Source organism: Lissotriton vulgaris, chromosome 1_1, assembly GCF_964263255.1.
Source record: "Lissotriton vulgaris chromosome 1_1, aLisVul1.2, whole genome shotgun sequence".
NCBI classification, from domain to species: domain Eukaryota; kingdom Metazoa; phylum Chordata; class Amphibia; order Caudata; family Salamandridae; genus Lissotriton; species Lissotriton vulgaris.
This window is the reverse complement of record NC_141685.1, coordinates 1,414,491,819-1,414,515,237: the sequence shown is the minus strand read 5'-3', so window position 1 is coordinate 1,414,515,237 and position 23,419 is coordinate 1,414,491,819. Positions and strand designations below refer to the sequence as shown.

General features: G+C 44.7%; 1 protein-coding gene across 1 annotated transcript in view; it reads left to right on the top strand.

Moving 5' to 3' along the window:
* LAMB4 (laminin subunit beta 4) overlaps positions 1 to 23,419 on the top strand; it is a 790,532-nt gene that overhangs the window by 113,939 nt on the left and 653,174 nt on the right. Inside the window, exon 3 of the mRNA XM_086967212.1 lies at positions 7,984 to 8,141. Coding sequence (XP_086823338.1) covers positions 7,984 to 8,141 — 158 coding nt within the window. The remainder of the gene's footprint in view (positions 1 to 7,983; positions 8,142 to 23,419) is intronic.

Genomic DNA, 23,419 nt, shown 5'->3' with positions numbered 1-23,419 from the left:
GGCCATGTCTGAACTGGGGTGGTGTGGAGTGCAAAAAACGATGGATTTAGGCCCATATCTCTGTACTGGGGTGAATGTATGACATTGTTCTGCATTCTGTCCATGAACTGTTGTTTTTACAGATACATACAGAGCAGATGGATAACCAGACAAACCAGAAAGAGAATTGGACCTTACAAGGGGCCCAGAAGTGGTATGCAAATACCACTGTATATCACTACAGCACAACCTCGAGCTTGTAACTAGGACAACTGAAACAATGCCTAAACTATTGAGGCACACATGCAATCAACATATGGTTATAGGTGTCATGCGAAATGTTTAACTCAATCCTCACTTCTCGTCCCATACACATATTCAGACGGAATATATGTTTAGAATTCCTAACTAGGGAGGACATTGAGTGGAAAAACCTCCACAAATAAACTTTCTTGTGAAAATTACTGCAAAAAAGCTAGTCGGAGAAAGTCGCACTCAATATAATGCATTCTGACTGATGCTGTGTCATAGATATCAGTGATACTGCACACGGTCTTCTAAGGATACCCATTGCAATCCTTTCTTTTATCCAGTATCTGGTGGCCTTTAAATTATACCGTTTTTTAATCCCTGTACAGTAAATTCTACAAGAAAATAATGAGCAAAATTATGAAAATGTGCCTGGCAAGCAATAGTTAATGTGCAATAACACCTTAAATTGGGCTGTTCACTTACTTGCCATCATAAGAACGTTTTTTACACACAACAATTGTTGTTTGTGATTGTTTAGGCTCTTCCTCTGTTCCTGCCTCCTGAAACCTGTGTTTAGGATATATAAATTAGTCTAGGTACCCAAATGTTCCCTTGGCCACGTTTTGGTTAAGGAATAGCAATCAGAATAACTTGGATAACGTGACAATACCCTTGGACTAACAGAACCAATATGTATCCTTAAATAGGTGTGTTTAGACCACGGTCCAGACGACAGACATGAAGTTGTCCCCCGAACCGGAACGCACAGCACAGATCATCACTTTTCCAGGACAACTATTTAAAGGTTTAAGCTGTTTAAAGGAGCACTGTTGGACTGAACCATTTAAGACTGTATAAATTAATTAACATGGACGGTGCTTACCTGATTCCCTATTGTCATTGCTAAAAATAAAATGGATTTTCTAATGTGGTTCACTGATGGCTTTAATCACAGATCTGCTCGGTGGACTAATGCAGCCACTAGGAATCCGTGTTTAACCGCACTGTCACAGGTTCAGATTCTCATGGTTTCACTCAGCATTTTATCCTTCTGTGACTAATAAAATGAGTACCATTCAGCTGGGTCGCAATAAATATCTGTTGGTTTTTTTTTTTAGGGCAACGATATCTTTGGGGTGAGGATGAGCTTTACAAATGTATGTGTCTTTATATTGTCCTCGAATGTGACCCTTTTTTAAAAAAAAAACAAGATAAAAGTCCTTGTCATGATATGAAACCCACCTAATTGTTTAAAGCACCAGTACTTGATACGGGCGTCTTTCCAATCACTGTGAAGGATTTTCACATTGATAACTTGACACAAATTATTTTAATTATGATTGCAAGTGTATTGTACTGTTGTTATCAATACATAATCTTTTAACAACAAATGTACAATATATAGATCAATTTAACAAAGGTAAGAGGCAAACAGTTCCAATGTTCATTTTCATGACAAATAATTAAAAATGGTCCACTGGACTCATTCTAAAAGAGCACCAATTAACCTGTGTTCCCTGTTTAATTCACGTATTCTCATTTGTGGTGAGAGTGGGTGATCCCTTTCTATTAGCTTTTACTATTCAACCAGGTTACAGAAGGGCCAGTAGGGAGACTAGCAGCATGTCCCACCCGGAAAGAGAGAGAGAAGGTTTTACAGGGTAGGGATACATTCTCCCTATTATGTCATCAATAAACACTAATAGGTATCCCTCACCCAATGAATACTCCTAGCAGAGTACGATTTCGTGAATATCACCGTATTCACTGGAAGAAACAAAATGTGTTTTTTTACCCCCACCCACGTTGATAGCGGCATGCTTCATCATCTGGTCTTGTTCCGTGTATAAAAGCCAGGATTGGCTCGATTATTTTCCAGGGAACACTTTGAATATAAATACCAGCCGGGATCTTCTTAGAATACAAATGCCCTGAACCACCATGGTGTCTCTTTGTTAGCGGTTGTTGCAATTGGATTCTACCCATTTGGTACCCCCATATTTTTTTGCTTTTTTGATCACCCGGTTTTGGACTTTTTATTGTGGGTGAGCCTCAATAAAGGTGTCTCATCCGCAGTAATCACATGACAAATAGACTGCACGTGTTTACCGCGAGTGTCCGCCTTTCAAGATAAGGCCACTGCGATGCAGCAAGGGTAAGGGGCATGTGGCTGGTTAGCTGTGTGTGGGAGACGACTGTTTTGCGCAGCTTGATAACTATGCATAGTTAGCCTGACTCAATGGGGACTCAACAGTATTAGATATTGACTATTGGTCTTATAATGTTAGTGTACACTAATCGGGAAAAGTCAGTGTGATTTACTGCTTTGTCTGTAGTGACACTTTATTATACACATAGGAAGAGAACTGTCTTAGAGTGAATTTTTGCTTCCCTTTGGCCTACAGAGACCATTGAAATACCGAATTGTGGTGTAACCTGTGCACGAAAATCAATTCTACAACTTCTAAAATGTATCTGTGCACTTTATGGGTCATGCACAATTGTCATATTTCCTTGGCTCGGTTCATGATCAGAGCCTTGGCCTCTGGCTTTTATTCGTGTTCTTGGGTGCTTGCATGCCTGTTGGTCGGTGTGCATCGGTGTATTAAAATATGTGTATGTGCATTTATGCCTGTATGTCCATAGGTCTGTGTGCATTTTGCCATGAACTTCTGTTGGATTATGTTCATGGGTTCCTGAATGTCTGTTAGTTATAGCATATGTGCTTGTAAGACTGTGTGAATTGTTGGTTGTATGTATGACTGCCTCTGTGAATGGCTGCCTGTATATCAATTTGCATGGGTGCCTGTATGTCTGTATGCATTGTTGCTATATGCCTGCTGGCCTGTGTACATGGGTAAACGCATTTTTGCTACTCTGTGTGAGTGGGTGTATGTGTAATTGCTTTTGTGAATGAGTGCCTTCATGTCAATGTGCATGGCTTCTTGTCTGTGTTGTTACTCATGTGCATGGGTGCCTAGTGTCTTCTTAACGCATGAGCACGCTGGGCAGTTGGCCGGGGGGGGGGGGGCCCCGAGCATAGGGCCTCATGCAGACCAGAATTTTACTTTCATTTTCCGTTAAAGATTTGTATTCCTGTGAGTGGTTGTGATGGAAGAGCCCAGTGCACTGCTTTACCAGGGGTGAGGGGGCTATAATGCTGTTAAGATGGCCCTGTGGGTGCCTGCATGTATGTATGCATGATTGCTTGTTGTATATTGGCCTTTGCACATGGCATAACGTTTGGTCTGTGTACATGGGTACCTCTATGTATGTTGGTCTGTGTGCAAGGCTGCCTGTATGTGTGATTGTCTGCTTATAATATCTGCGTGGAATGGTCCTGGTGTGTCTGAGTGATTGTCTCTGTATGTTTATGTCTGCATGTACTGGTGCCTCTTTTATCTTCAGATGGTTGCCCTTTATGTCTGTCCCTAATGTAGACAGAATGCCTTCTTTGATATCCAATAGTGGACTGCATGTATAATCACGTCTGGACAGTAGCAGGCATAAGAGGGTCGCTGCAGGCACTGTGGAGTATGATCGCTGTATTTATTTGAGGAGGCAGGCACAACTGAGACGAGAGCCCTTAGTACACTGACAACACTTTCTTCTGATAGACCTGCTATGGCACAGCCAGCTCTCATCAGAACGTGATCACAGGCACCTTGGGCTTCTAATGGCCACGCATTTCCGTTTCCGGTATCTCTGCTCCATTAATACTCCTCTAAGAGACCCTTGCAGGCGATGAGGCGAAATAAACGTCACGATCACCGTGATGAAAATTGACTGTTCTATTGGCTTTTCATGAAAAGGCGATAAAATTAAGATAAAGAATTACAAATAAAGTCACTATTACATAAAAACGGAGAAGTGGAAAGCAGTTGTGGTACAGAGCGGCTACCCATTCCATTCCTTTCAGTTGTAAACATTCAGTTAATTTCCATTATCTGAGCCTGGGCGGCCTCGGCCGAATCTCAGGGCGGGCTCTGGGACGCTGCACCTCAACAGTGCATTCTGAATAGGCGCATAAGCCGCAGCTGACAGAGGACATCGGCACACTGCAAATATTTGCTCTGACTGTAGAACATCTGAAATTAAATGATTGATGTTTTTTTACATTGCTCCTAGAGCGTAACTTTTTTTTTCAAAAGTGTAGCTTTTGAGCAAGTTTAGCCAAGCAGAAGCGCAAACACAGGTGAAGCCTTCCAGGCTCCCGCGCTGCGCGGGTGCAGGCTCCAGCCTGTCTGAGGGCAAGGCCCGCGAGGCGAGCCAGGGATGGCGCGAGGCGCCTTTCACTGCGTCTCACTACAGGGTTTGTTCTGGGGTTCAGACAGTGGCGGTTATTCCCCTATGTGCGCAGAAATGCTTGCATTCGAGGTAGGAAAGTTCCAGTTAGGGTAGTGATCGGACAATAATTCACGACGCCCCTTAAATGCCCAGGCCAACATTATGTGGCATATAGCGATGTTGAACCGATGCCAAAAGACAATGAGAGAAAAACTGAAGCCCCAGGCAGACGAGCCAGGTGTCACTCCTCATGAAGGAATCTGTCTCATATTTACGACAAATCTTTTCCTCATCAGCGAGGAATCATGTTCTCATAGCTTTGAGATGTGGTGTGATAGTTTAGAAACTGACATTGGTGCTAAAATTTCCTAATTGTATAATAGAACCAATTTTCTCATTTATGATTCGGTGTAACCTCTCTTTGAAGGACTATATAAGCTGTCCACAATGGAGGTGCAACTTCGTAGTAATGCTTCACTGACAGACTAATTGACAAAAATACTTTAAAAAAAGTTTCATTTCACTAGTCGGTTGATACAAATGTTTTTTTACACTAGTTGGTCACTGGTGGAAAATTGCCTTACAGCAGTGGAATGTTACATTATGGGAACCGGATGTTGCAATTAATCTATTCTGTAAGGTGAGAATTTCAGAGTTTTACTAGGAACAAGGCAAGAAAGTATGTAAGTACGAAGACTCAGCGCAGACACATGCATTAATCTGGACGGGTTGCTGCAGGAGTTTTGCACATCATTCAGAGCTGACTTCTTCTACAGCGCTCAGGTTCGCATGTGAGGCAGGTCAGCCACAAACAACCCTCATCTCTTCAATCCACCATCGGATGAAGCAATGGTCTGGTCAGGATCTAGTTTTCAGTGGTCTGGGATTCCCAATACACAAACACTGACACCTTTGTTTGGCAATCGCCAGAATACTGTAATGCAGTTGTGCACTACACAAAGTGCAGAGTCAGCATGGGAGGAAAGCTCCACGTGTCACTCTACACTATAACCCTCATAATTAAGAGGATGTGCACAAGTGAGAGCCGCCTTAAGCCCAAAAACTGTTTCATGCATGTATACATTTATTATTCGCCACCAACACCGAGTCAAAGATTAACCTCTGGTAGCGTATCACTCTAAACACAAGACACAAATCGCACCCTTCATGCAGTATCACACACTTCCATGTACACCCAGCACCAAAGGGCTGGAAAAGTATCACCCTCAACACCACACAGACATAGCCTTGCTTGTTCTTCGCCTCTCTATTCTTGCCAACCTTGCAAGTTCCAAACAATGGCTCTATCTCCTATTTCCTTTTCATTCCACGAAACACCACATCTTCTAGCCCTATTATTCACCCACCCAGAACCATCTAAGCACACAAACCTACTCTATGTGTCATCCTATACCGCTCTCAATATATCCTCAGCCTCCTCTCCCTGACTCATCCACCCTTCATTCTACTCCCATGATCTACCAAATAGCCCTTTCTAGACTTGTCCCTCATGTATCCCTTGGTTGACTCATCCCAAGCCTCATTTTACTGCTATGATCTCCCTTTCTAGATTCTTCCCTCCTCTAACCCTCCTTTAACTCATGCCAAACCCCATCTTACTACTATGATCTCCCACACAAAACTTTCTAGACTGTTCCCTCCTCTGTCCCTCCATTACCCTATTCAATCAAACAAACAGACTTGCATGTCCACTACTCAAATTTACACATTATAATTTCCTATACTAATCCACCACTAATAATTTTTGGGTTTCGGTGTAGTGTGCTACTCACCAATATGCACTTCAATACCTCGTCAGAAGTTGTAAGCACTCTATAATTACAATTACAATTTACCTGATTTCACTATCCACAGATACCCAACATGAGGCTCATGGTCATTGGTTAAATCCCAGATCCTCTACAGTGACTAGATAGATCTTAGAGGTTTATATATGATACACCTACATTTTATAACAAAACAAACAGACCCACATTTTTGCAGTGTTTTCATTTTTGGATTCCTTACTTGGATCGCCCCAAAAAACTATTGAAAAACATAACTTTTGCAGCATTGATTGGTCAATGGGCACATCTCACTAGGCAACCAACAGTTTCCACTGCAGAGGAGCATGCCAAGCGGAGTCACATCAAGACTTCTCTTTGAAGGCATCTTATTCACATTTTAGATCAGACCATAAAACGGGAGTGGGTTGGCAGCAACGTTGGCCAAGTGCCCAGTACAGAAAAAATGTAGACGGTAAATCAGTGAAATGATTTACATGCAACCCCCACTGGATTTTGAACGCTATCCCTTCATGTAAAATGGCTGCCTTGTAAATGTCAAATACCCAAAAGAGAATCCCTTCTATCAAAGACAGAAAAGCAAACCTCTTAGTAGGACTGGAAAGAAAGAAAAAAACTTTTCCTTTCAGATAACCCTCACCCACCTGAGTTGCACCTTGGTGGCATGCTTCATCATATGGTTCATCCCTGCCCTCTACGGATAGGGCGGTGCTGCTACCTTCGCAGATGCGGGAGCACTTTTTGAAAAAGGGTTATTCCTGTACACCTACACACCAATGTCGTTCATGAAGATGGAGTGAGTTAAACTATACGAGAAAATATTAAAAATATCAAGTTAGTGGTACAAAAAACACTTTATTTTACTCGCGGAGCCTCGAGCGAGCAAGTCAGGTTTTCAGTGAAAGAGTAGCCTTGAGGAAGGTTTGAAGGTCTCTCATTATGAGTTTTGAGATTTAAACATACCAATTTGGTGCCCTATAAACTTTAATTTCTGTATCTTTTTGTTTATTATTATTAGTTGAATAGAACTTTAGGAGTAGGAGCATTTTTCTCCTTTGAGGTCCTGAAGAAAAGGCTTGGGGTAGGGCTTGGAACTAGTCGACCAACCAGGGAAACAGGAGGTATTTCGCCTCAAGTTTTTCCCATCTGTCCCCAGATTTTAGCATATCAACTAGGGGAGTAAAATAAAGTGTTTTTTGTCCCACTATCTTGATATTTTTAATGCTATTTGATAGATGTGTGGAGGACGAGTCCCACTTCTCCTACCTCTACTCTCCCTCTTTTGATGTGATATGCTTCGTGAATGTGACAATGCAACTGGCACTGAAATGAGGCGATTTCCCTCAGAATCAGTCATGCTATTTAATGTCTACATGTTGGCTGTGGATTTTTACTGTGCCAGAAATTACGTTTGTTATGGAAAAACAAATTTAAATGATGCATTTTGAAATAGGGACATAAGAACTGGTTGAATGCAAGAGACAGTCTCTGCAGAGTGGCGGTCGCTTGATGTGCGCCTTTCACAATGCACTGTTTCTGCAATTTCATAAACTCATGCTGTTGTAATGGTCCTTTTTCTCCCAAAAATATGTCTAAAATGCACTTTGATGCAAAGTCCTTTTAAAACTGTTTTATGCCTGTTTCTCTGTGTTTGATCAAGGCCTGGGACGTATGCTGTACGCACAGGATGACTGCGATAACGGACCCTGCCACCCAACCATTGGCGATCTCCTTGTGGGCCGCAGCGGACAGCTGACTGCCTCCTCCACGTGTGGACTGAATGGACCTGAGAATTACTGCATCTTGGGCTACTTGGAGGTTTGATTTTCTAGTACCATCAGCAGCTGATCTCTGCATCATCACTTGACAACTCTGGGTCTGATTACAATCTTGGCCGATGGGATACTCCATCACGATCCTGACAGATATCCTGTCCGCCGTATGACATGTTCCGTAGGATATGACGGAACTGTAATATGGCGGATTGGATATCCCTCACATTTGTGACAGAGTAACCCTGTATTCAAGATCGTGATCAGACCCTCTGTCTTCATGTTGCGCCTCTCTTTTCATCAAGATCCCCTTGGGCGATCAGACCTGTGCTCAACTCCCAGGCAGGCTTGTCAGAAATCTTTGCAAGGCCTGGGGCAAAACATAATGGGGGCTCTCTGGGTGCAGGTTTCGTTTTTGCCTGGTTCCAGAAGCACAGATAGAGAAACCATTACATCTGGCGCAATCTAGTGGTATAGCTCATAGAGTTACTCTGTATTAATGTAGTTGGTAGGTTTGATGTTATATAAAAATCTATAAATACATATTTCTCCTGTAGTTCAGGGCCCTGGAATGTATGCTGCCTGGCACACAATGCTCTCTCTGACACCTCTTGTGATAGCCAAAGCCCTTGAAGAACACTAGCTAATGATCTGCTCCCGTGCAGATGTGTCAGGAACTTTATTTCTGCATGCAGCAGCATTGCAAGAATGTCAATTACCCTAGTGCAAGAAACGAAAAATAGTTCTTTTTCCTCATAATGGGGCAGTAAAAGAGAGTCAAAATTGGAGTGCAGTGGGTAGAGACCTTACAACCCAGGACCCCAAAGACAATGCACCGGCTGCACTAACTATATTGTCACTCTCCTCGATACGGGACCTGCAATCTTTGCCAGGAACATTTTGACCAGTGATCCAGCAGTCCTGTTTAGACACTCATTTGACAATCTATCAATGTGCTTCCTGCCCTGTTACAGTTGGATAGATAGGCCCTCATTCTGAGTGCTGCAGAACAGCAATAGGAATTGTTTTTGTTGCATTTCCGACCTACACGATTAGTTATATTATCTGGTTTTAGACCACCTTCTGGTCAGCTAACATTTTTGATCCGCTCACATTATCATACGACTCACGATGGAGCTCTAGCTCTAGTACACATATTGGTGGAAGATAAATGAGTTCTGTATATGCAATCAGAGCCTAGGAAACAATGTGCCTTCAAGCACATTGTGGGGACAGGGGAGGAGAGTTCCATCTGAAGGCCTGATTCTCGCGAGCAGGGAGAACCCAAATGGGTAATCGACGAGTGACCGATGGGAAAATGAGCATTCTATCTACCTACAGTAGTTAGGATTCCCAGAGACGCGAATTCCTCAGATTTCTGCTCACTAATAACTTTCTGCCCGCTTGACGAATTTCCACAAAACTTTCTAGCATTATTTACGATTTGTAATGATGGAAAGTTTTGTGGCGAATCGTTAAGGGGGACGGGGTGCAAAGATAAGAGAGGTCTTAAAACAGATTTTGTTTACCCAATGTGTTTTCCATAGACTTCTGTATTTGACATAGTGCGGAAACGGCTGAATGGATTTTGATTATATTTTCAATGAATATACATTATCGTGTCTGGATAATCCTTTTTGCTATTGGAGTGATGTTATGTCATAGTTATGAATTTATAAGGGTCAAAATCTTAGTGATATCTATTGTCGCAGTACTACTGCGGTACTACCGCAGTGCATGGAGATGACAAGTCATTATGTGATTGGGTAAGGACATATTGCCCATGTCTTGCATTTCACCTGTAGATGCAGGTTAGTATTAGGTCTGATATTTTCGCTCCACCTAATGTCACTTTATAAAGTGGTAATTGGTAAGGAAAAATATTTATGTGTCTTTAGACATATATATTTTTAAATTGCACGGAGTACCACAGTACTGTCACGTGAGTACCACCAAATAAATAAATACATAAATAAAAATGTAAAAAAATAAAAAATATGTTGTAGTACCCTATATTTTACAAATATAGTGTTACTATAATCTATTTCTATTTTAACATATTTAAATCTTCAATAAAAAGTATATGGAGTACCACAATAATACATACAAATTACTGTGCTGCTTAAAATATATATTTTTAAATGGTAATTTCTCTCTAAACTACTGTAAAAATATATAGAAAATTATAAATAAATGTATCTACCTATTAACACTAAAGTGGTAATAGATGGGCAACAACAATAAAACCTAGTACTTAGCTACATCCAAGACCCTAACCGAGAATGAAGTGAAACTCAGAACGCAAACAAAATGTGCTGAAAATGGCATGGCTGCATTTTACCTTTGGTAAGCACAGCCATTAGCCAAACACATACTGCCTTATCATGTGCATGTACCACAGTATGCCGAGAATTACCGCGGTATACTGCGGTACAATGTGTAGCTAAGTATTTTAAAAATGATAACTTTAAAACTACTTAAAATTCATACATACTACCAAAAATTGCTATTTACACCAATTAATATATTTTCCTGCCACTTAAAACTCTTTCAAGCTACGTCAGTTCCAATTCCCACACTCAACTGTATGCCAGCATGTTATATGCTACTCCACTCCACACCATTCCCCTCAAAAACACTCCACTATACGCCACTCCACTCTACACTAACATCATCGACAGCACTACACTGTATGCTATTACACTCTATGTCATTCCATTTTATGATACTCCAGTTGTCACCAAACCACTGTATGCCCTTCCACTCTACGCTACTCCATTTTACGCTATTCCACTGTTAGCAACTCCACTCTACGACACTAAACTTTGCGCTTTGTCAATCTATGACACTCCACCATACGCCACTTCAGTGTGCACCACTGTTCTGTACGATATTCCTCCGTATGACATTGTACTTTACACCAGTCCATTGTGCGACACTCCACTCTATGACAATCCACTGCATCCTATTACATTGTATATCACTCCATTCTACAGCACTACACTCGACGCCAGTCTGCTGAATGCCAATCCACTCTACTGCAATACCCTATGCTATTCCACTGTGTAACACTCCACACTACACTAGTCTACTCTACACTGTTCCGCTGTATGTCACTCCACTCTAAGTCACTACAATGTAGGCCAGTAACAATCAATGTTAGTTCACTCTACACCACTCTACTGTACACTGCTCCAGTCTTTGCCATTCCACTCTACAACTCTCCACTCTATGCCACTACACTATACACTGTTCAATTGTATGCCACTACATTCTAAAAACACTTCACTCTACGCCACTCCACAATATGCTATTACAGTGTTTGCCACTACACTGTACCCCACTCCACTCTACAACACTCCACTCTGCCACTAGACTGTGTATCACTCCACTCTACACCACTCCAGTCTACTCTATGCCACTGTATGCCACTACACGGTAACTCACTCCAGTCTATGCCACTTCACTCTATTCTACTCCACTCTACGGCATTCGATCCTATGCTATTATACTCTATGCCACTCAACTCTACCCCACTGCAGTGTACGCTATTCCACCGTATGCCACTTCAGTGTACGCCACTACACTGTACTTCACACTACTATACACCAGTCCCCTCTACAACACTCCACGGCATGCCACTCCACTGTATGCCACTCCATTGTATGCCACTCTACTCTATGGTATTCCACTCTATGCCAGTCCACTGTAACACACTCCAGTGTACGCCACTGCACTGTACACCACTCCACTTTATGCAGCTCAACTGTACAACACTGCATTCTGCGCCACTCCACTGTACACTACTATACTATATGCCTATGCACTCTACACTATTCCACTGTATGCAACTCCATGGTACGACACTCCACGCTATTTCACTCTATGCCACTTCATTGTACACCTCTCTAAACTACACTATTCGACTGTACGCCACTCCACTCTATGCCAATCCACTCTACATTACCCTACTCTACCGCACTATACGCTTGCCCACTCTATTCCACTCCACTCTACACCACTCCACTCTATGCCATTCTAGTCCACGCCACTGCACTGAATGTCCCTCCACAATACTCCGCTCTAGGACAATGGACTGTAAGCTATCACACTGTACATCACTCCATTCTACACCTCTCCACTGTATGTCACTCCACCCTACGTCAATCCTCTCTACTGTACTACATACTCCACTATTCCACTGCACAACACTCCATTCTGTACCACTCTACTGTACGCTATTCCACTACATGCCACTCCACTCTACATCACTACACTGTATGCAAGTAACAGTCAAAGTTATTCCTCTCTACAGCACTCCAGCATACACTACTCCATTGTATGCCACTACAGTCTACCCTTCTACACTGTACCCCCATCCACTCTACAGTATTCCTCTCTACAACACTAAAATCTACACCACAACACTGTACGCCACAACTCTCTACGCCACTCCAGTCTAGGCTATTCTACTGTATGCTATTGCACTGTACATCACTACATTCTACACCCCTCTTACTATAACTGACTCCACTCTATGCCAATCCACTCTTCCCTACTACATTCCACTATATGCCACTCTACTTCCGTCACTACACTATATGCCAATAACAGTCAAAGTTCTTCCAGTCTACCAATAGCGGCCGGCATTGCAGCAAAGGAAGGAACTGGACAATATGCTTCAAGATGAAAACAGAAGTGTCAAACAGAAAAAAGGTACATTTTTGATTACGCCAACCCAAGTTGTGGAGGTATCTCCGGCATAGTTTTCCCAATGGAAAATCACATCATGATTAGCCCGGTGGTAACCCTGGCTGGACTCCCTCCGACAGCTGCTTGTGCCTATGACACCATTCAAGCAAGAGGGAATCATGGTAGAGACGGCAGAACTCGGACAGTCTTTTGTCCCTGGACCTGCCAACATTTTAATCAAGTGGGTGGACTGCCAAGTAGGAGGGTGGTGAAACCGTCGGAAAAGTGACAGCTGGACCGGATGCGCCAAGATCTAAATCAATCCCTAAGTTCTCTGTCCTGAGGTTTAGCAAAGCAAAACAAAATATATAAATATATTACAGTAGCTGTTCTCCTTCTAAATTTGGGAAGTACCCAGGGTTCTCTGCTTCTCTTTTGCATAATTTATGTGGCACAATATGCCTGAAAGGGTACTGTTTCAACTTATACTGGGTGCTCCCTTGCATCTGGACAAAGCTAAACCCCTCTGAAAAGCTATAATGATTGCAAAGCACTTTTCAAGGTATTGCTTTTATTAATTTCAGGGGGGCTTGGAATGTATCTTACAAAAACAATGCTGTAATACTGTGACTGGAGTGATAAAGGGCTTTTGTCATTTTAAGCTTGGCATGGATAGCACTGAGCTAATCGTATGCTTAAAGACTTTGCTGTATGAATGGCAAAATTCCTTGTCTTGTTTCATTGTGGCATGGATGGCGCTGTGCTTTTCCTATGCTTGCAAACGTTGATAAAAAAGTAGACATTTGAGGTGAGAAAATTCAGTGTAGCTGGTGTTGTAGTGTGCTCTATACAGGAGCTTCTCTCCACCTAAATGTAGGAACTTCCCAGAGTTCTCTGCTTCTTTTTTGCATAGTTTACGCAGCACTCAATACCTGAAATGGCTTATGTCGGGTGTTCCCTTGAGTATGGACAAAGCTAAACCTATCTGAAGAGCTACATAGGTCACAGGGACATTATAGTTAGGAAACCGAATTTTAAAAACTATAGAAATTCACAGAAAAAGCAAAGGTTACAGGGATGTTATAGTTAAGCTCAGATTCCACTTGTATTGAAATTCAGCACTTATAGTTACCTGATTAAACAATAACTCACGCCCCTGCAATGTACTGCTTATGACCTCAGACAATACATCACTCATGACATGGTCTGCAGCATCACTGATGACATCTCAAATGACATCCGTGATGACATCACCCACAGAACAACTCATGCACCCCGACACACTCCCATACAATCTCTCGTACTCTCACTCACATACCTATTCAAAGACCCACACAAGTACTCACACAACCATTCACCCTTCCATAGAGCCACTCACAGACCCACTCACTCATACAGGCACTCACATAACCATTCACTCACCTATACAGACATTCGTACCCCCAATCACTCACCTACATAGCCACTCACACAGCCATACACTCACCCATACAGCTACTCATACAGACATATTCAGCTATACACCCACTCACACACACATACAGCCTCACAACACAGCCACTCACTCACCTATACAAGCACTCACAGACTCACTCATATATCCACATTACCACTTACATACCCATTCACACATCCATACAAACACTCCCATACCTGCTCACTAACCCATACAGTCATTCACACAGACACTCACTCCCCCAAGACAAGCACTCACACACCACCTCAATTAATCAAACACTCACTCAGACACACACTCACCCACACAGCCACTTACACACCCACTCACTCACTCATACAGCAATTCAGACACCTACTCACCAACATAGTCACTCATACACCCACTCACTCACCCACATAGCTACTCACATACCTATGTATATATCTATGCAACCACTCACACACACACTCACACACTCATATAGCCACTCACACACCCACTAAACGACTCACACACATATACAACCACTCAGATACCCCCTCACATACCCATACAACCACCCACACAACCATTCACAAGGCTACAGACCTAGTCAAAAATCTACTCAGTCACCAATACAGTCACTCATGCATGCGCTCACGCACCCAAAGAGCCACTCACACACTAATACAGACAGTCACAAACGCACTCAGATCACACATGTTAGAGATAGTATCATTCATTAGTAGTAGAAATAGTATATTAATCTAACTTTTGTAGCAGGTTAGTATATAAGTTTAACATCCCTAAATTCTTAATAAGACATACTCTCACTTGTCATCTGTGATGTCACTGGCCATGTTATGAGTGATATAATATGTGAGGTCATAAGTAGTGCATTGCAGGGGTGCCAGTTACTATAATGTCCCTGTACCCTTTGGTTTTTTTCAGTGAATTTTTATGGGTTTCACAATTCTATTTCCTAACTATAACATCCCAGTAACCTTTGTTTTTTTCAGTGAAGATGTATATATAGATATATATACACACACACACACACACACACATACATATATAAATATAGATATATATATATACACACACATATATATATATATATATATATATATATATATATATATATATATATATATATATATACACACACACACATATATATATATATATATATATACACACACACACACACATATACCCTTGATGTGATCAAGGGTATCTCATACCCGAAACGCGTCATGCCAGAGAGAGAATCAAGGTGATAATAAACTGACCTGATGTACTGGACGAGCTGTGTGGTGGTCTTTGTGTCCTGCGTGCCGTGCCTGGAGAAGCAGGAAGGAAAGGAATATATATATATATATATATATATATTCCAACAAAGTTTGCCCAAAGCAATGAGAGCGCACACAATTTCAGAAGAAACCATCTGGTTTATTTCAGTGAAAAAACGAGCAGCAGCATTCATCTTTTCAATCCATTTCCGTCCGACGCGTTTCAAGGCTCCTGCCTCTTAATCATGGACCTTTTCATAGACTCAGCAGCTGACTCTGATTGCTTGGTTTTAAACATGCCTTCTTTACATACCCCCAGTGAGCCTCGCTGTTTACGTCACTTTCTCCATGCATGCTAGGATTTGTAGTTCCAATCAGAGTGATTCATTACCTTCCAGTAGGTTCTGCTTCGTGTATGACTTTTTAAAAGTTAATTTTGGAAAGTTTTCTCCATGCATGCTAGGATTTGTAGTTCCAATCAGAGTGATTCATTACCTTCCAGTAGGTTCTGCTTCGTGTATGACTTTTTAAAAGTTAATTTTGGAAAGTTATATATATATATATATATATATATATATATATATATATATATATATATATATACATATATATATATATATATACATCATTTCACTCGTTTCCTGTCGATGACGCGCCCACCATCCAGAGCCACTTAAAAAGGAAGAAACGGAAGACCCAGAGTGCAGGTGAGTTTTTTAATTTTCAGCACACCACGCCAGCATAACGTTTCGGCCTTCACAGAGGATATATATATCATTCTATCATTTGTTTTTAGGGTTTGACTTTTTCTGTTCCTTCGATTGTTTGCATTCAGACCTAGAAAACTGACTCGAAGCGACAAATAAAATATCACTTGCAAGACAGCTTATGAACATCAGTGTGGTTTTTCAGAACTGCACTCAAGGCTAATTAAGACTATTGAACAACATTGTTTATATTAATTGAGGATAAATAAATGTAATGAATCATACGCAGAATTGTTTTAAATGTTTCTTCTTTAGAGCATATGTTTTGTACACAGTTTAAGATATGGGTGGGTATTGCATATAGGGGTGAGCTCACACTTAACAGATAAAGATCGGTGAGTGCATAACAGGAGGGGGTAATTTATCCCGAAGGTGAGGGGCAGGTTGCATATTTTTTTAAGGTTTGGAGTTAGTAACTGAAGGGCTGTAGTTTGAATTGGCAGCAGTCACATGCTTGGGACGTACTCTTGTAACAGGTTACAAGGTATTAAGTTCACATGAGGCATTGTGAATGGAAATGATTAAAAAAAGCTTATGGTGGTCTCAGGGAGTGAGAAAGAGATGCTGCCGCTGCCGCAGGTACAGAAGAGGATGTCTTGGGGTTCTAAGTGTTTCTGTTTATATTTTAATTCACAATGGGTGTCTTTGTTTGTCGAATTGGGTTTTATTTCTGATGTCTTTTTTATGTTTAAATTTGTTTTATTAGTTTCAGTATAAATCACAGGCAATACAAAGCAATAAAGAGGTCTGCATAGGAAGGAAAAATAATCCTTACAGTCATGTCGAGCATATAAACCAAATAGCTGCTGATTGCGCAGACCTTTGCTTGGCCGGAGGGGAGTACCCATCCGTACATAATTAGCCAAACCAGAACATCCAGAAGAGGAAAAACTGAAGAAACCCCCCCCCCCACGCCCTCCCACCCCAGTGTGCCGGAATTCCGACTTGTGGAGTCCAATGCGTTACGTTTCGGGGCTATGGTCTGTCTGTCGTCCCCGAAGTGTCAGGTGTAGGTGTTGTCAGGCGTAGTATGCGGAGATATCTGGGGCATGTAATTTCATTAAACTCTTTGGAGAGAAGAGTGAGTATTGGTAGCCAAACTTTCTGGAAGGTTGACGAGGATTGTGTAAGAGTGGCCTGTATTCACTCCATCCCCATCGTGAACCATATCTTAAATATGTTGGGAGGCAGCTTGCATGACCATGCCTATCTGGCGCCCTCTTATTAAAGTCAAAGGGAATGTGAGTGCGTTTGGGAGGCCGAGAATAGTGTAGGCCGGTAAGCGGGGGATTTCAGTATCGAAGGTACTGTCTATGTCATTGAGCACAGCCGTCCAGTAGTCTCTGACCTCCCTTCAGTCCCATAGCAAATGAGTCAAGGTGCCCCTTTCTCCGCAACCCCTCCAGCATAATGCACTACGTGCCGGGTTACCCCTATTAAGTCTCACCGGCGTAAGGTACCAATACGTGGCCAGCTTTACCTCTGTCTCTCTGCCTGCTGCATTGCGTGCCATGTGATTGGCCCTAAGGTAGATCGAGCGCCACTCCTGAGGTGTAAGTGTTCTCCCCAGCTCTGACTCCCACCGTCTCTGCCCTGCTGCGTGGCGTGGTTCTGGGGGGGTGTGAGCATCTTGTATATATCCGTGATAAGCCCTTTATCTGTCTCTTTCAGGACCACCCACTTTTCAAAGTCGGTCACGCGTCGGCTAACTAGAGGGGCAGTGTCTGGGTGTGTGAGTCAGTGTCTGAGCTGAAAGTATTGGAACAGCTGTGGCGAGGTGATGTTATATCACCGGGAGAGCTGTGAGAGAGAGGCAGAAAGCCCCTCAAGTCAAAGAGGTGTCCAGCCGAACAGCAGATGGATTGCGCCATTGAGGGAAAGCATGAGGGGCGGTACCCGGTGGAAATTCTTAGTTGTCCCAGAGGGGAGTGAGCGGATAGAGGAAGGTTGTGAGATCCCGGGTCACTACGACCCTGTCCCACACCCGCAGGATGGTGCGAGTGATAGGTGAGTTTTGGATGTATCAAGGCTTGTCCTCGCGTCGAAGGAAAGCTATCTTCCACAATGATGTCTTAGCCATGGCTCTGTCTTGGAAGAGCCATCTCTTCTCAGATTCCGGTCGATACCACTCCACCAAGTACCGCAATTGCGTAGCTAGGAAGTACTGTGTGAGATTGGGGATCCCAAGACCTCCCTCGTCCATTCCCCGATATGCCAGTTGTTTATGGAGGCGCCGCCGTTCCCCCCCCCCCAGATGAAGTGCTGGAGGGCGGTTTGCAGATTTGAAATGGTCCCGGTTGGGGGGGAGCACTGGAACAGTCCAATAGATGTATAAAATCTTGGGGAGAGCTGACATTTTAACCGCAGCAATACGCCCTAGCAAAGAGAGCGGTTGCTTGGACCATCGCTCAAAGTCCCTACGAATCTGAGACGTGAGAGTGGTGTAGTTGAGGGCGACCGTGTGTTCCGTGGATGGGGTAAGGGTGATGCCCAGGTATGGGAGTGGTGTGCAAGTCATTAAACCCCCTCCATACGCGGGTACGTCAGACTTCAGGTGGGCATTCCTACCTAGTGGTAGGAGTAGCCACTTCCCTCTGTTCATTCGAAAGCTGGACACTTCTCCAAACGCTTCCACCTCAGCCAGAAACGTGGGCACAGAACTCGACGGACTGTCGAGAGCAGCTAGAATATCATCGGAGTATAGGCCGATAGCGTGAGGTTCCCCACCGAAAGTAACACCTCGTATGTTCGGATTGTCACGTACCTTCTGCGCCAGTGGTTCGACATATAGCGCGAACAAGAGCGACGAAAGGGGCATCCTTGTCGTGTGCCACGTTGGATCTCAAAGGGTCTGGAGCGCAGACTACCCAGGCGAACCCGCACCATGGGACGATGATAGCAGCTCGCGATCCAGGCCTGGAAGCGCTCACCCATCCCGAAATGTGCCAGGACCTTCTGTAGGAAAGACCAGGCGATGCGGTCAAAAGCTATTTCAGCGTCAATCGCTAATAGGGCTGAATCTGACTGCTGGAAGTGGGTTTTGTCGATTAGATGGAGAATCCTTTTAGTATTGTCGCTGCATTACCTCCCCGGGATAAATCCCGATTGATCTGGCTGAATAATCCCGGGTAAGCACAGCCCAAGTCTCGCTGCTAAAATGCCAGTGAAAGCTTCAGTTCAATATTAAGCAAAGAGATGGGCCAGAATGCTGAGCATTGTGTAGCCTCCTTGCCCAGTTTCGGCAAGACCACAATTTCCACCTCCGCACATCCGAAGGGATAGAGCCTGGGCCTTGAAAGGAATTAAAAAGTTTTGTGAGAACAGGAGCAAGCAGTGAGCTGTATGTCTTATAGAATCCAGCGGAATATCCGTCCGGACGGGGCGACTTTACGGGTTTAAGTCGGGAGATAGCTGCTGTCACCTCATCCAGTCGGATGGGGCATCAAGCGAAGTCGCATTCGCAGAAGAGATCGCCGTGACCGCAGCGCCTGCCAGATAAGTCTCGGCCCCAGTCGCCGGGGTGGTTTCGGTGTGATATAGGGAGGCGCAATAAGCTCGGAAGGCCTCCGCAATTTGCGACTCCTCTCGAAGTTCAACGCCGTTTCCGGTTCGCAGGGTCTGGATTTTGGAGTGTTGGACCTTCGCCTTCAGCGCGCTAGCCAGGAGTCTCCCTGTCTCATTTCCGCCAATGTAGTAAGTATGGCGAAGGCGGAGGGCGGCATATTCTGCTCTATCCGTGTCCAAACTGGCCAGTTGCACACTGGCTGCTTTCAGCTGCTTCCAGACCCTAGGTGCTGCAGTGTGACAATGGACCCTCTCCAGCTCTATCACCTGGGCCGTCAATGCCTCCTGTTTCGCCTTGCGCTCCCTCGACTCCGCCGCACTGTGAGTGTGAGTTCCACCGCAGTGTGATCTGAGATAGCCGCTGGAACAATGTCAACATCCGTGACCCAGGTCTCTAGTTCTGAGGACCCGAGGAAGTCATCTAATCTGGCATAAGTACGTGTGAGTAAAAGGTGAATTGTGATGTTCCGGGGTGTTTAGCCCTCCAGAAGTCTACCAGACCTCTTTGCCATAGCGAGTCCCCACCCACCCCCGAGATAGCACCCCGCTACCATATCTGTGTCCCGACCTGTCCTTGTTAGTGTCCATTACCAAGTTAAGGTCCCCCCCCCAGGAGCAGAAGGGAATCAGCAGAGCGCAACACCTCGGAAACCGTGTTCCACAGAAATGGCTCTTGTCCTGTGTTAGGTGCGTATAGAGACCCTAATGTTTGCTGCTGGTCTCTTATTTGGATGCTGTAGGCCAACATTCTACCCTTAATCTCACCCACCTTGCCCTTTAGCTGCCCATGGAAATGTTTAGACACTAAAATCGCAACCCCTGCTTTCTTCTCCGGTGTGGAGGAGAAGAATTGGTGCGGAAACGTGCGTGATCTCAGTCTGTTCCAGTCTTTCGTGAGTAGGTGAGTTTCTTGGATCAGACAAATCTCAGCACCCGAGTTTTCTAGGTAAGAGAGCACCGCCCTACGCTTATATGGGTTTTTAAAGCCCTTTACATTTAATGTCAAGATCTTCAAGATAGTGTCAGCCATCACTCATATAAAGGACCCAGGATGCTACAGAAGGCTGACAGCAGACCATCATCCTGCCCGGATAGGCACCGATCCTCGCAACTTGCTGGTCCCCCACGGCACACTGGTTCCCTCCTTTTTCTCTCCCCCTTTCCCCCAACCAATTCCCCAACTCCCCCTTGCCATCCGACCACCCCCAAATTGGTACTCCTGTATGTTATTCCTCCGGGAGCGGTTTTCGAGGTCCTCCGCGTGCGCTTGGAGGTCCACTTGTTGCTCCCGGAGGCGGAGGACCTCTTGTTGCAAAAGTTCCACTTCTTCGCTCCGGGTTTGGCCCGCTTCCTCCACCATTGCCACCCTCTCCCCCAAGCTGTCCACGTCCCGGCGGAGTTCGTGTTGTTCCTCGGCCAGATCTTGCTTCAGGGTCTGGAAGTCTTCCTGCAGGGAGTTAAAGAGCGTCTCCAGGAAGGCCTTAGTGATAGGGGCCCCTCCATCCTCCAGCCCCAGGGTGCTGGCCGATGCCGCAGGGGAGGGGGATATCTGGTTTTTCTCTTCTTTTGGGGTGCTTTTGACTAACATGTCCGTTATCGTGTGGCCTCCCCTATGCCCCGTGTTGGCCATTTCGCCGCGTTCGCACTGTCTCTGAAGGGCAGGGTGGGCTGGCTTCCCCAATCGGGTGTGTTGCAATCAGTGGCCCTCCCAAGGCGGCCGGGGTAGCTCAGCGGCGGCCGAGCCGTTCCCGCAAGGTTTATGTCTCCTGAAGGGGTCACTCCGCGAGGGGACCGCGTCCCCGCTCTCCCGCTCTCTCCCGGAGCTCCCCCCGCTATGCCTGACCGACCCGATGAGTGGCCTGTGGCTGGGCACCTCCAATCCTCCGTGCCCATCCTCACCTGTCAGTCACCGGCACTTCTTCTGGACAGTGTGGCTGTCGAACAGTTTGTGCCCCAGCGCCGCCTAATGAATTCACTCAGGGGCCTGGCAGACCGCCTCTTCCCCGCTGGCAGCTGGGCCCTCCTAGGCCCAAAGCCTGGGCTTCGATTTTCGTGACTGCCTGCGTCGCCTGCACTGGCCTCAGGTCCCTGTTGTCGGGCTTCCCGCAGGCTGGCGAGCAGCGGGGCCAGCCTCTCCTCTTCAAGTTGGGCGTGCGCTGTGGGGCCTGTTGTGCAGAGTCCCCGCCAATGTCTGGGCTGTGGCAAGGCCTCGCTCCTCCGCCCGTCACCGGCCCGAAGCCGGGGCCTCGATTTTCGCGGCAACCCACTGGGCACCCGCGGGACGCCGCTGCCTCTGATGTACTATCTGCGCCGGGACCCACCTGGCTGCACCGGGTCCCGGTCACTCCAGCAATCGCTCTGCGTTTCTCCGCCGGCACCCAGCAGGGCGCCAGCCGCCCGTGAGCTGTGTCTGCTGCTGTAGGACTCAGCCACCATTTCGCCGCACCTCCCCGGCGGGTCCCTCATTCTGGGCTGAGTACGGCTCCCGAGGCCTCCGCTGCCGCTGTACATAGGTCAAGGGGACAGCACCAAGGAGCGCAGCTCGGTGGGGTGCAATGCCTACGTTTTTAGGGATTTGTGGGCATATGGAAGGGGCAATACGGGGTTCAGGGCCAGGGAGCCGATCGAGACATGTCTTGTCAGGCCGCCATCTTGGCCACGCCTCCTTCTGATGTCTTTTTTAATAACATTTGTAGGGGTAATTAAGTACGATATTTACATTGAAAGAAGTCACCGCAGGATATAACTTTAATTATTCATCAGACAGCAAGTTTTACAATGAGATCATACTTGATGATTGTAGCTTCTAGGGAAACTGAGTTTAATATTCATGTTTTCTTTTTAACATTACAGTTACCCCTGACGAAGGGCTACAGTGCCCGAAATGCATTAGGTAGAATACGTTTGAAGCTTCCCAGGATGAACTATTAAGTCCCACATGCCACCGCGAAGGCCTGGGTGGGCATGACTGTGTCATTCGAAAAAGTTTGGAATTATGTGGCCTTGCAGTAAACGGATAAAGTGTGGAAGAAGTTGGAATAAAAATATGGATTAAACATGGAGTTTTGTTTGAAAAGTGGTTTATTATGAAGAAGTTTTCACATTCTACAGAACCACCATTGTGCCATAAATCCCTACCATATGCTACAAATTATCATATTATGCAAATGTTAGGCACCATTGTAACATGGATGCCCACAATATGTCTTGAATTAGCGCCGCACTGACAGGAATGCTATTACTTCAGGGGCAGATAGATGCACATATTCCAAGAATGACCACCATTGTGTCAATTACTTTTAGTGTTGTCTATCCTGAATACCGATTTATAGGATTTTGCACATTCCATACTCATTAAGGTAGGGCTAGAAACATATATATATATAGAATTGATTCTTGCAATAGTTTTTTTTTCTCTAAGCAACTTTAAACATAGTTCATAGACACCTGCCAACTCACCTTATATTACCTTGTAGAATATTTGAATCCTTGCTTGATAATCTGTTACCACAATGCATCTTTGTACATGCTGTATCAGAATATTATGACACAGGATGGCACCAGATGAATTGCCGTCTAAAAACAAGTTATT